Source organism: Piliocolobus tephrosceles, chromosome 10 (genome assembly GCF_002776525.5).
Source record: "Piliocolobus tephrosceles isolate RC106 chromosome 10, ASM277652v3, whole genome shotgun sequence".
Lineage (NCBI taxonomy): Eukaryota > Metazoa > Chordata > Mammalia > Primates > Cercopithecidae > Piliocolobus > Piliocolobus tephrosceles.
The window spans coordinates 128,001,676-128,014,630 of NC_045443.1; the positions used below are offsets into that span (position 1 = coordinate 128,001,676).

Genomic DNA, 12,955 nt, shown 5'->3' on the forward strand with positions numbered 1-12,955 from the left:
AATCCAGAGCTTTAAAACTTACAAGTTATGATCATAGGTGAATCATGAGTAAATTAAGACTGTAGAAAATCCTTGATTTGTCTACCTGTCACTTATCACTAACTTATATTACCCTATTTTCTGTCTCTAAATTTTTCCACACTGGTTACATAGAGCATATTTAAGTTCTCAAGTTTAAATAGTATTCAGTTTTGACTCGTAGTTTGCTTAACATGATTTATTTGCTTCACACACGTTTATTTAGTTGAACATGATGAGCAGTATTTGTTAATGTCCTACTGATTAGCTGTGTGGCTGAAGTAAATAGTAAAATAAATGATCATGTTCTTGACCTTGATACTCCACAGGTGAGTTTAGTTTCCTGTCCTCTCCCTTACTCTTAATCATCTGTCTCCTAATTCTTTGTAACGAGGATGCTTTGTTTTTAGGTTGTCTGTCTGTTGTCAAGTAATCGGAAGGACAAATATGATGCTATTAAAAAATACCTGTGTACAGATTGCCCTACCCCAAGTCAGTGTGTGGTGGCCCGAACCTTAGGCAAACAGCAAACTGTCATGGCCATTGCTACAAAGATTGCCCTGCAGATGAATTGCAAGATGGGAGGAGAGCTTTGGAGGGTGGACATCCCCGTGAGTTTGATTTAATTGGTAGATGCAGTTTTAAAATTGGTATTTAAGAAAATGGATTTACTTTTTAAATGTTGCTAGTACTCTGCTGTATGTAAACTTACCATGTTTGTATTCAAGCTGAAGCTAGCGATGATCGTTGGCATTGATTGTTACCACGACACCACAGCTGGACGGAGGTCAATTGCAGGATTTGTTGCCAGCATCAATGAAGGGATGACCCGGTGAGTGGGACTGGGCTACTGTGGGTGGCAGCGAGGACATCAAGCAGGGGTCTGCAGCTTCAGGAGTAGTGTTCATTCTTTGCTGTTATCCTTCCAGTTTCTCAATGATACGTGGCAACAAATTTAGGAGAGAAAAATAATGACCTACATTAGCTCTTGAACGACCTTCATCCTATGTTAGTCAAACTGCATTTCAGATATTTTTTTTTTTTTGTCATATGTATTGACAAGTACATCTTGTTAAATGTGACTCTCTCTAAAAATGTATTTGTTTAGGCTGGGTGTGGGCTCACGCCTGTAATCCCAGCACTTTGGGAGGCTGAGGCGGGCAGATCACTTGAGGTTGGGAGTTTGAGATCAGCCTGACCAACATGGAGAAACTCCATCTCTACTAAAAATGCAAAAATAGCCAGGCATGGTGGTGGTATGCCTGTAATCCCAACTACTCGGGAAACTGAGGCAGGAGAATCGCTTGAACTCAGGAGGCAGAGATTGCGGTGAGCCGAGATCGTGCCACTGCATTCCAGCCTGGGCAATAAGAGCGAAACTCTGTCTCGAAAATAAATAAATAAATAAATAAAAATAAAATGTATTTGTTTAATAATATTTACTGGCCACTGAAATGTAGTGTCACATTTTCATGTAGAAAAACCACTTTGGTTTACCCAGTCACTTGTATTTCAACATGATAACATTATTTTTCAGTGCTTTTCTTGGAACTAAGGGAATTGCCAAGAATAGTAATATATGAAAATTGAAGGCATATTAGTTGTTGACATTAGTAATGGATATGTTTCAAGGTCTTTTCTCATTTTTAACTTTTAGTTTCAGGGGTACATGTGCAGGTTTGTTACATGGCTAAACTCATGTCATGAGGTTTGTTGTTCAGGTTATTGCATCACTCAGGTACTAAGCCTAGTACCCAGTAGTTATTTTTTTCTGCTCCTCTCCCTCCTCCCACCTTCCACCCTCAAGTAGGCCCTGGTGTCTGTTGTCCTCTTTGTGCCCGTGAGTTCTCATCATTTAGCGCCCACTTACAAGTGAAAACCCGTGGTATTTGGTTTTCTGTTCCTGCATTAGTTTGCTAGAGGTGATGGATGGAGCTGAAGGTCTTTTATCTTTTAGAAGAGTGAAACTTACAATGAATGGTTTCTCAAGAGCATAGCCATGAGTGTGCTTCTGTGTGTATTTAGGTGTAATAAACCTGGACAGCACCCCTGGGTATTATAACTAAATTCTATTTTCTCCCCAGCAGCTGGAATCATGGTAGTGATTTGTACTGAAAACAGACACAGTTTGTGATGCTGATACGGGATCTCCTGTATCCCGCTCCCTCTGTGTAAGGTTTTATAAAGTATTTGGAGATGGTAGCAGATGTCTTTAAGGCAGTTACAAAGATGACAGATTGTTAAGAGTGAAATAAATATAGAATCATTCAGAAAGGAAAATTGATAGACAATTGCATTCTCATTCTAGTTGTGTTTTTCTCTGAATAGCTGGTTCTCACGCTGCATATTTCAGGATAGAGGACAGGAGCTGGTAGATGGGCTCAAAGTCTGCCTGCAAGGTTAGTCTCCTGTGGGGTTGCCTTTCTGCTCTCTAACCTGGGGTCTTCCAGAAATTACCCTGAACTGTGTTACTGATGTGCCCAGAATTGGGGAAGAACAGACTGGTTGTGTTGTAGGCATGAATTGATGTAAAACTTCTCTGGCCTGTTTCAGCGGCTCTGAGGGCTTGGAATAGCTGCAATGAGTACATGCCCAGCCGGATCATCGTGTACCGTGATGGCGTAGGAGACGGCCAGCTCAAAACACTGGTGAACTACGAAGTGCCGCAGTTTTTGGATTGTCTAAAATCCATTGGTAGAAGTTACAAGTAAGCATGCAAATTGTAAAGCATTTTCTAAAACTGCACATCTTTGAAATTAGCATCACAAGATGAAAGGGTAAGGGAGAAGCTAACTTGATAGGGACAGTAGGGCCTTTGAGGTAATGGGAAGGGCAGAGGGAAGTTTCTATTGGAAATTTTTCACGAGAAGGCTGTGTTGAGGGTAGTATAGAGGGTCATTCCTTCACAGGGTAGCATGGTAAGACACCATTACCAATCATCGATCGGCCTTCTTACCTAAGACCTTGGAGTGCAGGTATCTGATAATTCTGTGCATCCAAAGGTATCCACAGGATTCACTATTGAAATAAGTGTTCATGACAGTCTTAACTTACTGAATACTTGTTTCATTTCCTTGTGGACTTGACTAGTGTTTGATCAGTAAGGTGATTGGTGAGCATCTAGTCTCATGGGGCAGGGGGTGGTTCTCCTTTCTCCTTTTTTTTTTTTTGAGACAGAGTCTCACTCTGTTGCCCAGGCTGGAGTGAAGTGGCACGATCTCGGCTCACTGCAACCTCCGCCTCCCAGGTTCAAGCAGTTCTCCGGCCCTAGCCTCCTGAGTAGCTGGGATTACAGGTGTGCACCACCACACCTGGCTAATTTTTATATTTTTCATAGAGACAGGGTTTCACCATGTTTGCCAGGCTGGTCTCGAACTCCCACCCTGAGGTGATCCACCACCTCGGCCTCCCAAAGTGCTAGATGACAGGCGTAAGCCACAGCTCCCGGCCTCTGCTTTCTCCCTATAAGCGATGTGGATGGCCGAGGATAGTATCCAAATCTGCACTTGTTTTCCTGTGAAACCCATATTGGTTTTTGTCTTCCTCTGCTCACCTACAAACTTTTCCATCAGTGCCATTATGAGTCAATAAAATGTGTACCATCGCAAGATAGCCGTTTTAATAAGTTACATTAACTAGTCCTCTTTCTCTTGATCAGATCTGTGAGTGATTTGAAATCAGGGATGGTTATATTAAGGGCTAAGTGCATAGTAGAGTACAGATTTAAAGACTGAACTTTTCAGGACATTTGGAAGATCTTGAATCCTGTTGTGTGCTTGCACATACGTATTACACACCCATTATTCTTGTATTTCAGCACTTTGTGTCATTCTAGAAAGGAGGGATTCAGAAAGCCACTGGCCACATCGGGGGCTTGACTTTACCTGGTACGTAGGAAAAGGACAAGCACCGAGAGCTCGTTCCTGATTTCTACTAAGGACCTTCTGAGTCATCTTTGGCCAATGCTAAAAGGCCCCACACAATGAGTGTTTATCCCAGACGTTTCTTAAAATGAGATGTGATGCCATGAAGGTCTCAGAGAAAGTCAGGAGTGTTTTTATCTTTTCTGAAATAGTTGTGTTTCATGATAAAAGACTACGCATTTTTTTAATATTTTGGAAATGAAAATTAATGTTCTTTCCTAGTCCCTTAAGACTCTTAATGCTTATATTTTGTCAAATAATGATACTTTTTGGTTTTCAGGCTTTCCAAGCCTTATTTTATACCGTTCTCTGACTTGACCTTTCTGTCTGTGTAGGGAGGTATGGTGTGGTGTGTGTCGCAGGGAGTAAAGAAGGATCTAACTTGGACTGCTTCTTTCCTACTCTTTTTTTCCTGTGATTTGCTACTTGAGCACACAGTGTTTTCTAGTCTTCATTGTCATTTCCTCATACCTGAAGTGAAGATTGTCAAGAAATGATGAATAGAGGTCATTGTGCAAGTTCGTCACATTCCCTTGAGCCGAATTGTTGGGCTACTAGGAGTACATACTCTTGGCCTTGCCGGGTCATCTCTGTTTCTTAGGGTCCTTTGGGTTTGATTCCCAGAAGGACTGGCAGGAACGGCTCTTGAAGAGGAGGTTGCCCCCCCTAGTGAATGAGTACCTGTAAACAGTCGTCCTGGGTGTACAGAGTAGAGCCTGGTGCAGCTGCTGGGTGCACCTGCCCAGCTCCGTCAGCAGGTGGGAATACAGTGTTGCAGGGAAGGAGAACCTGAGTCGACTGCTTGGGCTGACTCTTAGCACACTGTTGCATGAAGTAGATTGCACACTGAACTGTGCTGGTAATTGGTGGCAGTAGAAATCAGTGGTAAAGAGCAATATGTCTGAAAGTCAGAGTTTGGTTAATCCCAGCTTTACCTTCATTTGTAGAAGAGGGGAACAGTTAAGTGAGGCACTGAAAGGAGTAAATGAAAATATACGTAATGCACTTCACACAGTATCCAGTAAGTATTTGGTACATGGTAGACAGTTCTTCTGGGAAAAACCTTCAAGTTGTACCCAAAGGTAGAATATCTGAGAATTATTCTTCACTTTTAAAAAATGCAAAGTTTGGACTTAAATGTTGGTATAACAGTTATCATTGACCGGGCGTGGTGGCTCACGCCTGTAATCCCAGCACTTTGGGAGGCTGAGGCGGGTGGATCACAAGGTCAGGAGATGCAGACCATCCTGGCTAACACGGTGAAACCCCGTCTCCACTAAAAATGCAAAAAATTAGCCAGGCGCGGTGGCGGGTGCCTGTAGTCCCAGCTACTCGGGAGGCTGAGGCAGGAGAATGGCGTGAACCTGGGAGGCAGAGCTTGCAGCAAGCCAAGATTGTGCCACTGCACTCCAGCCTGGGCGACAGAGCGAGACTCCATCTCAAAATAAATAAATCAATAAAAAGTTATCATTAGAACCACAATGTTTGCTTTTAAATTGAAATGTTGCTTTTAAACTTTTATAGAGAGGCATCACAGGGTAGCTGATTTAGAATGTTTGATACAAGAACAAATCAGAAAGTCATGCCAGCATATTTGTGACCTGCTTTTCTGTTACTGTATTTGCTAAATTGTTTCTTGTGATGTTACAGGATTAATATTATCCACCTTATGTCCTTCTGTTCCCAAGACTGATACTTGTTTTGGATGCTACCATGAAGTCCTAGATAGTAATCACTTTCTAACAAGGCCCTATGCTGAACTTAATCTCTGTAAGTGGCAGAGGCATTTGAAACAGAGGGCTGTACATTTTTTCAACACATTCATTGTGGTTTTGTTATATTCAGAGCTATTACAGTGGGCAGTCGCTGGGCAGCAGTAGTCTACATAGGCAGAGAGGGACATTTCTGAAGCTGTCCTCTGCTTACTCAAGTACTCTCGCTGAGTTTCTTGCCCTGTTTAATTATCAGTGAAAAACATCAGCAAAATTGCCGAGTCAAACATTACTAGGTCCATACTGTATAAAACCCTCTGCTTCCCAGTGTTGAAAATCAAGTGTATCTGCCCTCTTAAGGAACTAATGTTGTAGCTGGAGATGGAGGTGCTAATAATTATATTTATGTAGGGCTTACTACCTGGCAGCGCTGTTCTAATTACTACCTGCTCTAATTCATGGATTAACTACGTGGATTATGTGTGTACAAGTGTGGCTGCTTCAGAAGGATTTGAAGTGAGCCGGGAGGAGGGGGTGAAAAAGGATGTGAAAGGTACTCAAGCAGACCACACAGTGCCGAGTGCAGGGCCGCTCTCAGCAGGGTCAGAGGGCATGGCAGAAGGGCCAGGGATCTGCCGGCGGGGACAGCTGAGCGTGCACAGATGTGTCCAGGCCAAGAAGCCTGATGAACCGTGACACAGGAGAGCCGCCTGAAGCATACAGATGGCTAAAAAGGGCATCCTCTGTATGGATGCATCTGACGTGTAGTAGGCCAAGGAGTATGGGGCTGTCCTAGGGTCTGCACAAAGTGTCATTTGAGACTCCAGTGAAACGCTAATATGAAGTGAAGCAGCTGCTCCTGACAAAGGTATATGGATATGTGGATGTCTGTGTGAGAGTGTGTGTGTGTCCTGATAGATTGTGAACCAGTCATTTGAAAAGCACTACTTAAATCCACTTCCTAGCAAAGATTTCAGAGTTAGCATTATATTTTCTACATGGTAGAAAATGCCCACTGAAGACGGTTACAAACTGTGAATTTCGAAGACATGCTGGGTTTAACATTTTGGTGTGATAGGTGTGTAATGTGTTTGGTCTGTGGATAAACCATCTACATGACCGCGTGTCACCAGACACAGGTGCCATTTGGTTTCCCTCTCACCGTTTATCCCTGGTCTTTACTCCTGTCAAGAGTAAGATCCTGATTCTTCTCCACAACCTGGACAGGTGATCCGCCCCAGGAGGGTGTGTCCTTTTTACATGGAGCATATGAACACCTGAATGAATGAAGCCCTGAAAATATGACTGGCTAAATGGTTACATTCATCATCATTTTTAAGCCCTAGACTAACGGTAATTGTGGTGAAGAAAAGAGTAAACGCCAGATTTTTTGCTCAGTCTGGAGGAAGACTTCAGAACCCACTTCCCGGAACAGTTATTGACGTAGAGGTTACCAGACCAGAATGGTAAGTTCCGTGTGGTGAGTGGTGGTTGCTTTAGCATGGCCCCTATACTTTACCATTTTTCATACAGTTTACTCTTGTTCTTATATTTTTTAAAACATTAATTTTTTCAACTAATTTGGTCAAACATAATTCATAAAGCCCATGGTTTCCCAGTATCTGAACAGAGGTTTCCAAGTACAGTTTTTTATCAGGGGAAGAGGATTATTTTCTGTGGTATTTACTACATATATGGAGATTAAGAATTGCTTCTGTAGATTGCTTTTGTATTTTTTACATACATAACCTATCCACAGATTGTTTTCTAGTAAAAAATGTTTAGATTTGTAATACACTTAGTTTTCTAAAGGTCAAGAAGTTTTATCTGAGACAGAGGTGCTTATGAGAAAAGTGGCTTCTGAGCCAAGCTGCTGTGTGCAGCCGGGAGCCACACTCACCGACCGTGAGAAAAGCCGAATGCCAGCCGGAGCTTACAGTGGGCACTGGCAGGCACCAGGAAATGGCCTTAGTAGCACAGGAGGAGGATTCAGTGGTAAAGTCAGGAAACTTGGCCCTCTTTTTTTGGGGCAGAGTCACTGTGTTCCCCAGGTTGGAGTGCAGTAGCACAATCTCAGCTCACTGCAACCTCTACCTCCTGGGTTCAAGGAATTCTCGTGCCTTAGTCTTCTGAATAGCCGGAATTACAGGCATGCACCACCATGCTGAACTAATTTTTGTATTTTTAGTAGAGACGAGGTTTCACCATGATGGCTAGGCTGGTCTCAAACTCCTGGCCTCAAGTGATCCACTGGCCTCAGCCTCCTAAAGTGCTGGGATTACAGGCATGAGCCACCGTGCCCAGCCAAAACTTGTTCCATTTTTAGTGAGTTCCTCAAAAACTCTTTTGTGGGAGGTGTTGTTAATGCAGTGAGCACGTTCGTGATGGCAACCCATCAGTCATTCTAAGTTAACTCCTCAGGAGAGGGAACCGTTGGGAGGGCTTCTGTTTTTATACGTAGGTGCTTTGGAACCTTTGTGAGGAAGGCGACTTTAACAGAATAAAGTCTCGGCCTGTATGCAAAGTTGACATGGGGAACGCTTTTCCTGTGTGAACCTTGGGTGAATGAGGCAAAATTATAGTAACTTTAGGTGGAAAAGGATAATAATAGCATACAGAGTTTAGTCTTATACCTAGTCTGCTGTGTTATCTGACAGTGGAGAGAAATTTTTACTGTGAAATACATTATCTTGGATTTCTGTCTTTTTCTCAGACAGATGTTACGGCATTGGCTCAGAAGGATTCTAACCTATTGGGAAAAAATTGGCTAGAAAGACAAAACAAAGCTAAGATATTCACATAGCAAATTCATTTCTGCAGGATTCTCTTTCACCATTCAAAACGACCCCCGATGCTTTCCAACATTACTGCTACTCTGAATACCAAAGCCCAGATGTGACATTGGCCTGAAGACAGTAACTACCTTAAACAAATTGGGTAAAATCCCAGTTGAATTATGAAGTATAAGAAAAGTCATGAGTTTTCACTAGATATTATTAAAATGTAGCAACTGCTGATGCAGTTCGGACACCTGGAGAAGCCCACTCTTTGTTTTGTTTTTAGTTTTATTTTAAGTTCCGAGACACACGTGAGGGACGTGCAGGTTGTTACAGAGGTAAACTTGACGGTGCCATGGTGGTTTACCACACTTACCAACCCATCACCTAGGTATTAAGTCCCACATGCATTAGCTGTTTATCCTGATGCTCTTCCTCCCTCTTGTCCCCCAGCAGGCCCCCATGTGTGTCATTCCCGTCCACGCTCGTGTGTTCTCACTGTTCAACTTCCGCTTATAAGTGAGAACACGCGGTGTTAGGTTTTCTTTTCCCGCGTTAGTTTGCTGAGGATAACGGCTTCCAGCTTCGTCCATGTCCCTGCAAAGAACATGATCTGTTCCTTTGTATGGCTACATAGTATTCCATGGTGTATATATACCACATTTTCTTCATCCGGTCTCTCATTAATGGGCATTTGAGTTGATTCCATGTCTTGGCTATTGTGAATAGTGCTGTATGAACATACATGTGCATGTATCTTTATAATATAATTATTTATATTTCTTTGGGTATATACCCAGCGATGGAATTGCTGGGTCAAATGGTATTTCTGGTTCTAGATCTTTGAGGAATTGCCACACTGTCTTCCACAATGGTTGAACTAATTTACATTCCCACCAACAGTGTAAAAGCATTCCTATTTCTCCTCTCCCTTGCCATCTGTTGTTTCTTGACTTTTTAATAATCATCATTCTGACTGGTGTGAGATGATATCTCGTTGTGGTTTTGATTTGCATTTCTCTAATAATCAGTGATGTTGAGCTTTTTTGTGTATGTTTCTTGGACACATAAATTTCTTCTTTTGAGAAGTGTCTGTTCTTGCCCTTTGCCCATTTTGTAATGTTTCTTTTTTTTTTCTTGTAAATTTGCTTAAGTTCCTTGTAGATTCTAGATATTAGACTTTCGTCAGATGGGTAGATTGCGAAAATTTTCTCCCATTCTGTCGGTTGTCTGTTCACTCTGATGATAGTTTATTTTGCTGTGCAGACTCTCTTTAATTAGATCCCATTTGTCAATTTTTTGCTTTTGTCGCCACTGAGAAGCCCTCTCTTAATGAGCACCAAAGTCATCTCTAATCACCAGCACTGCAAATGGTTTGTGCCTAAGCCGGGAAGCCAGGCTTGGATTCCAGCCCTGGCGTGATTTCTCTGTTCTTTCTGAACAAGTCGTTTAACATTTCTTAACTCCTCATTCTTTGAAAAAGTAGCTGTACAGTCTGTTGTAGATCAGTTCTGCTTTCCTAATTTTACTAGTTTCGATGGGCATAATAAATTGCAGGGTTAATTTCCTTAAATCTTTATTGGGTCAAATTATAATATCTCTGGATTGATATTTTATTGGTACCAAGAAAATGAAAAAAAAATCTAATGTGTATTCCTTCATCTTTGTACTACAGGCAGCTCTCTATATCTGTAAGTCCTGCAACCATGGATTCAAAATTATTTGGAAAAAAGTCTGTACTGAGCATGTACAGACTTTTTGTTGTCGTTATTCCTTAAACAATACAGTAAAACAACTATTTACATATCATTTGCATTGTATTAGGAATTATAATCTAAAGATGATACTTTCAAGTATATGGGAGGTTATAGAAAGACAACATCATTTTATGTTAGGGATCTGGGCATCCGAGGATTTGGGTATCCTCAGGAGGTCCTGGAACCAATTCCCAAAGAATGGCTATGCTTGGTTTTTGTTCTTCCATTTGGTCCTATACTAGTTTATATTCTTTCATGTTCCGTTCCTCTTAAAGATTTGCATTAAATTTCTGGGGATTAAAATGAATTATGTTTGTGTTCAGTAACAATGGGAACAGCAAGAGGGGACAAGGTTCCGTGGCAAAAGCATGTTTGGGGAGTAACAGTCCCTGAAGTTCGACTGACTCACTGCTCCACAGGTTGTGCTTCCGGAGTCTGAAGGCTCAGTCGCATGGTTTGGGGGTGGGGGTGGAAAACAGGAACTAGCCAAATATGCCGTAGTTATTACCACCCATATCAAAAGCTTGGTTCTGCTGGGAGGCATCATGACAGATATTTAAAATCAAAATCATAATCTTTATGATAAACATCATTCACACATGAGCAGTCCCAAATGGTTCATGCATAACACGCTCCTGGACTTCAAGGAAGCATGTTACAGCGTGAGAAGAGATGAGGTTACTGTGGTAACTTACAGCGAAGAGTAGGACAGAGCTTTTCACTGTCAGAAACTGGAATCATCCTAAATTTAGTTTTCAGTACATCCATGTGTTTTCTGTAATTCCAGGTATGATTTTTTTATCGTGAGCCAGGCTGTGAGAAGTGGCAGTGTTTCTCCTACACATTACAACGTCATCTATGACAACAGCGGCCTGAAGCCGGACCACATACAGCGGTTGACTTACAAGCTGTGTCACATCTATTATAACTGGCCAGTAAGTGTTTCTACTTGTTGATGTTTAGCGAATAAAGGAGATTCACTTTTCAAAATGAAATAGCTGTGGTTTAAAAGACTTTTAGGGTTATTACTGAGATTTGCAATTGAAAGAGGCGAAATCTAGAGTAATAGAACCTTTTTTTCCTTCCACTAAAGGGTGTCATTCGTGTTCCTGCTCCTTGCCAGTATGCCCACAAGCTGGCTTTTCTTGTTGGCCAGAGTATTCACAGAGAGCCAAATCTGTCACTGTCAAACCGCCTTTACTACCTCTAACCTGCAGAAGAAGATGCAGCTGCTTTTTCTTTTTGAAATAACTTTGGGATTCTTTTAAGCTTTTATTTACTTTTTTTAAACTGTTGTCTGGTCTGGATGAAACTTGGGAAGGGAATTAGGAGATCTTGCATTTTATTTCTAGCATTGCTATTCACTGGCTTCCTTATTTTATAGGTAAAAATTAAGATTTTATATTTTATCTTCTTGTTTGTTTCTCATGTTTTGTGAGGTTTTTTTGTTTATTTTGAAGAAATGTGGATAAGATACTTTGTAATATAAACAGACTCTCTGAGAGTATTTGAAATGTGTTTGGAGATTTACTTAAAAGTACTTTCAGGAGTGAGCTAGTCCTACTTGTAAACCTATATTAACTTTATTTTTGAAATACCTATTTTGACTTTAAAGGAGATAAGAGGCATAAAGTAGGATGTTCACTACAGTCATAGGTAGGGTTTCATCTCGTATCTTAAAAGATAAAAGGTACTGTTACATAACCTATACACAAGATATAGGAGAAAATATGCCTAATTTTTATTTGTCAGGGGGCTAGGTTGTACGGGAGTAAAAAAAAGATTGAGAATTTTTAAATTGTCCAAAGAAACATTTTAAGACTCTTTAACAAAAAAAGCCAGTAGTAAATCTCTATATTAACATTACTATTTATTTTGTTTTGGAACTGGGACATGATTCTATTTGTTATAAAATAAAATTGATGTGATTGTCACCTTATTTGAATAACTGTAATTCTTGTTTTACTGAAAGTATGTGCATTTTTTTTTCATTTATTTTTAAAAGTGCATACAGTTCCATTCATAAAGGCTCAGTTAACCTGACCAGCACGGTGAAACCCCATCTCTACTAAAAATACAAAATTAGCCGGGCGTGGTGCCAGGAGGTTGAGGCAGGAGAATCACTTGAACCTGAGAGGCGGAGGTTGCAGTGAGCCGAGATCACACCACTGCACTCCAGCCTGGGCAACAGAGTGAGACTCCATCTCAAAAAAAAAAGCTCAATTAGTGTCTCTTAGGAACTTTAATGTCAGAGTAAAATTCTTTAAGGAAATGCTGCCACCTCCAATATTTGTAGAGTAAGAATGGGTATCCACAGCTTACAAGGAAGTACAGACTCAGAAGTCTGTGGTGTTGTGAAGTTGGTAATTGTAGTTTTTTATGTCTACATATTTATAGGAATTCTCAGGAACTTTTGCAAAGAGAAGGCTTAAAATGAATGAATTATTGTAAATCCTGGGAACACTCTAAACATTGCTTGCAGATGTGGTGCGTGTAAGCTTTACTGACGATATGCGAGTCCCTGGAACTGTAATTTCAACAAATGCAGATCACTCAAATTGTCTTACCTTTGTGGCACACGGTCTCATTCTGGATTTAGCCTCATTAACATATTATGAATGAAAACCATTTTATTTTCCTGTTGTTAACATTGTTCTGGGCAAGTAGCCCAGGTTCCTTAACCTGTTCGATTTCTAAGCATGAGAAGAAAAGAAACACGGGAGAGTGTGACCTTTCGGAAGAATGCCAAAGACAAACATTTCAATGAT

The 12,955-nt window shown here is 41.0% G+C and overlaps 1 protein-coding gene across 1 annotated transcript in view; it reads left to right on the plus strand.

Annotated features, from left to right (window-relative positions):
• Positions 1–12,404, plus strand: part of PIWIL1 (piwi like RNA-mediated gene silencing 1) — a 34,614-nt gene extending 22,210 nt beyond the window's left edge. The window contains exons 15-21 of the mRNA XM_023187249.3: positions 429–629; positions 747–850; positions 2,347–2,417; positions 2,572–2,725; positions 6,994–7,119; positions 10,975–11,122; positions 11,281–12,404. Of these exons, the coding sequence (XP_023043017.1) occupies positions 429–629; positions 747–850; positions 2,347–2,417; positions 2,572–2,725; positions 6,994–7,119; positions 10,975–11,122; positions 11,281–11,397 (921 nt within the window). The 3' untranslated portion in view covers positions 11,398–12,404. The remainder of the gene's footprint in view (positions 1–428; positions 630–746; positions 851–2,346; positions 2,418–2,571; positions 2,726–6,993; positions 7,120–10,974; positions 11,123–11,280) is intronic.
• Positions 12,405–12,955: the final 551 nt, after the last annotated feature.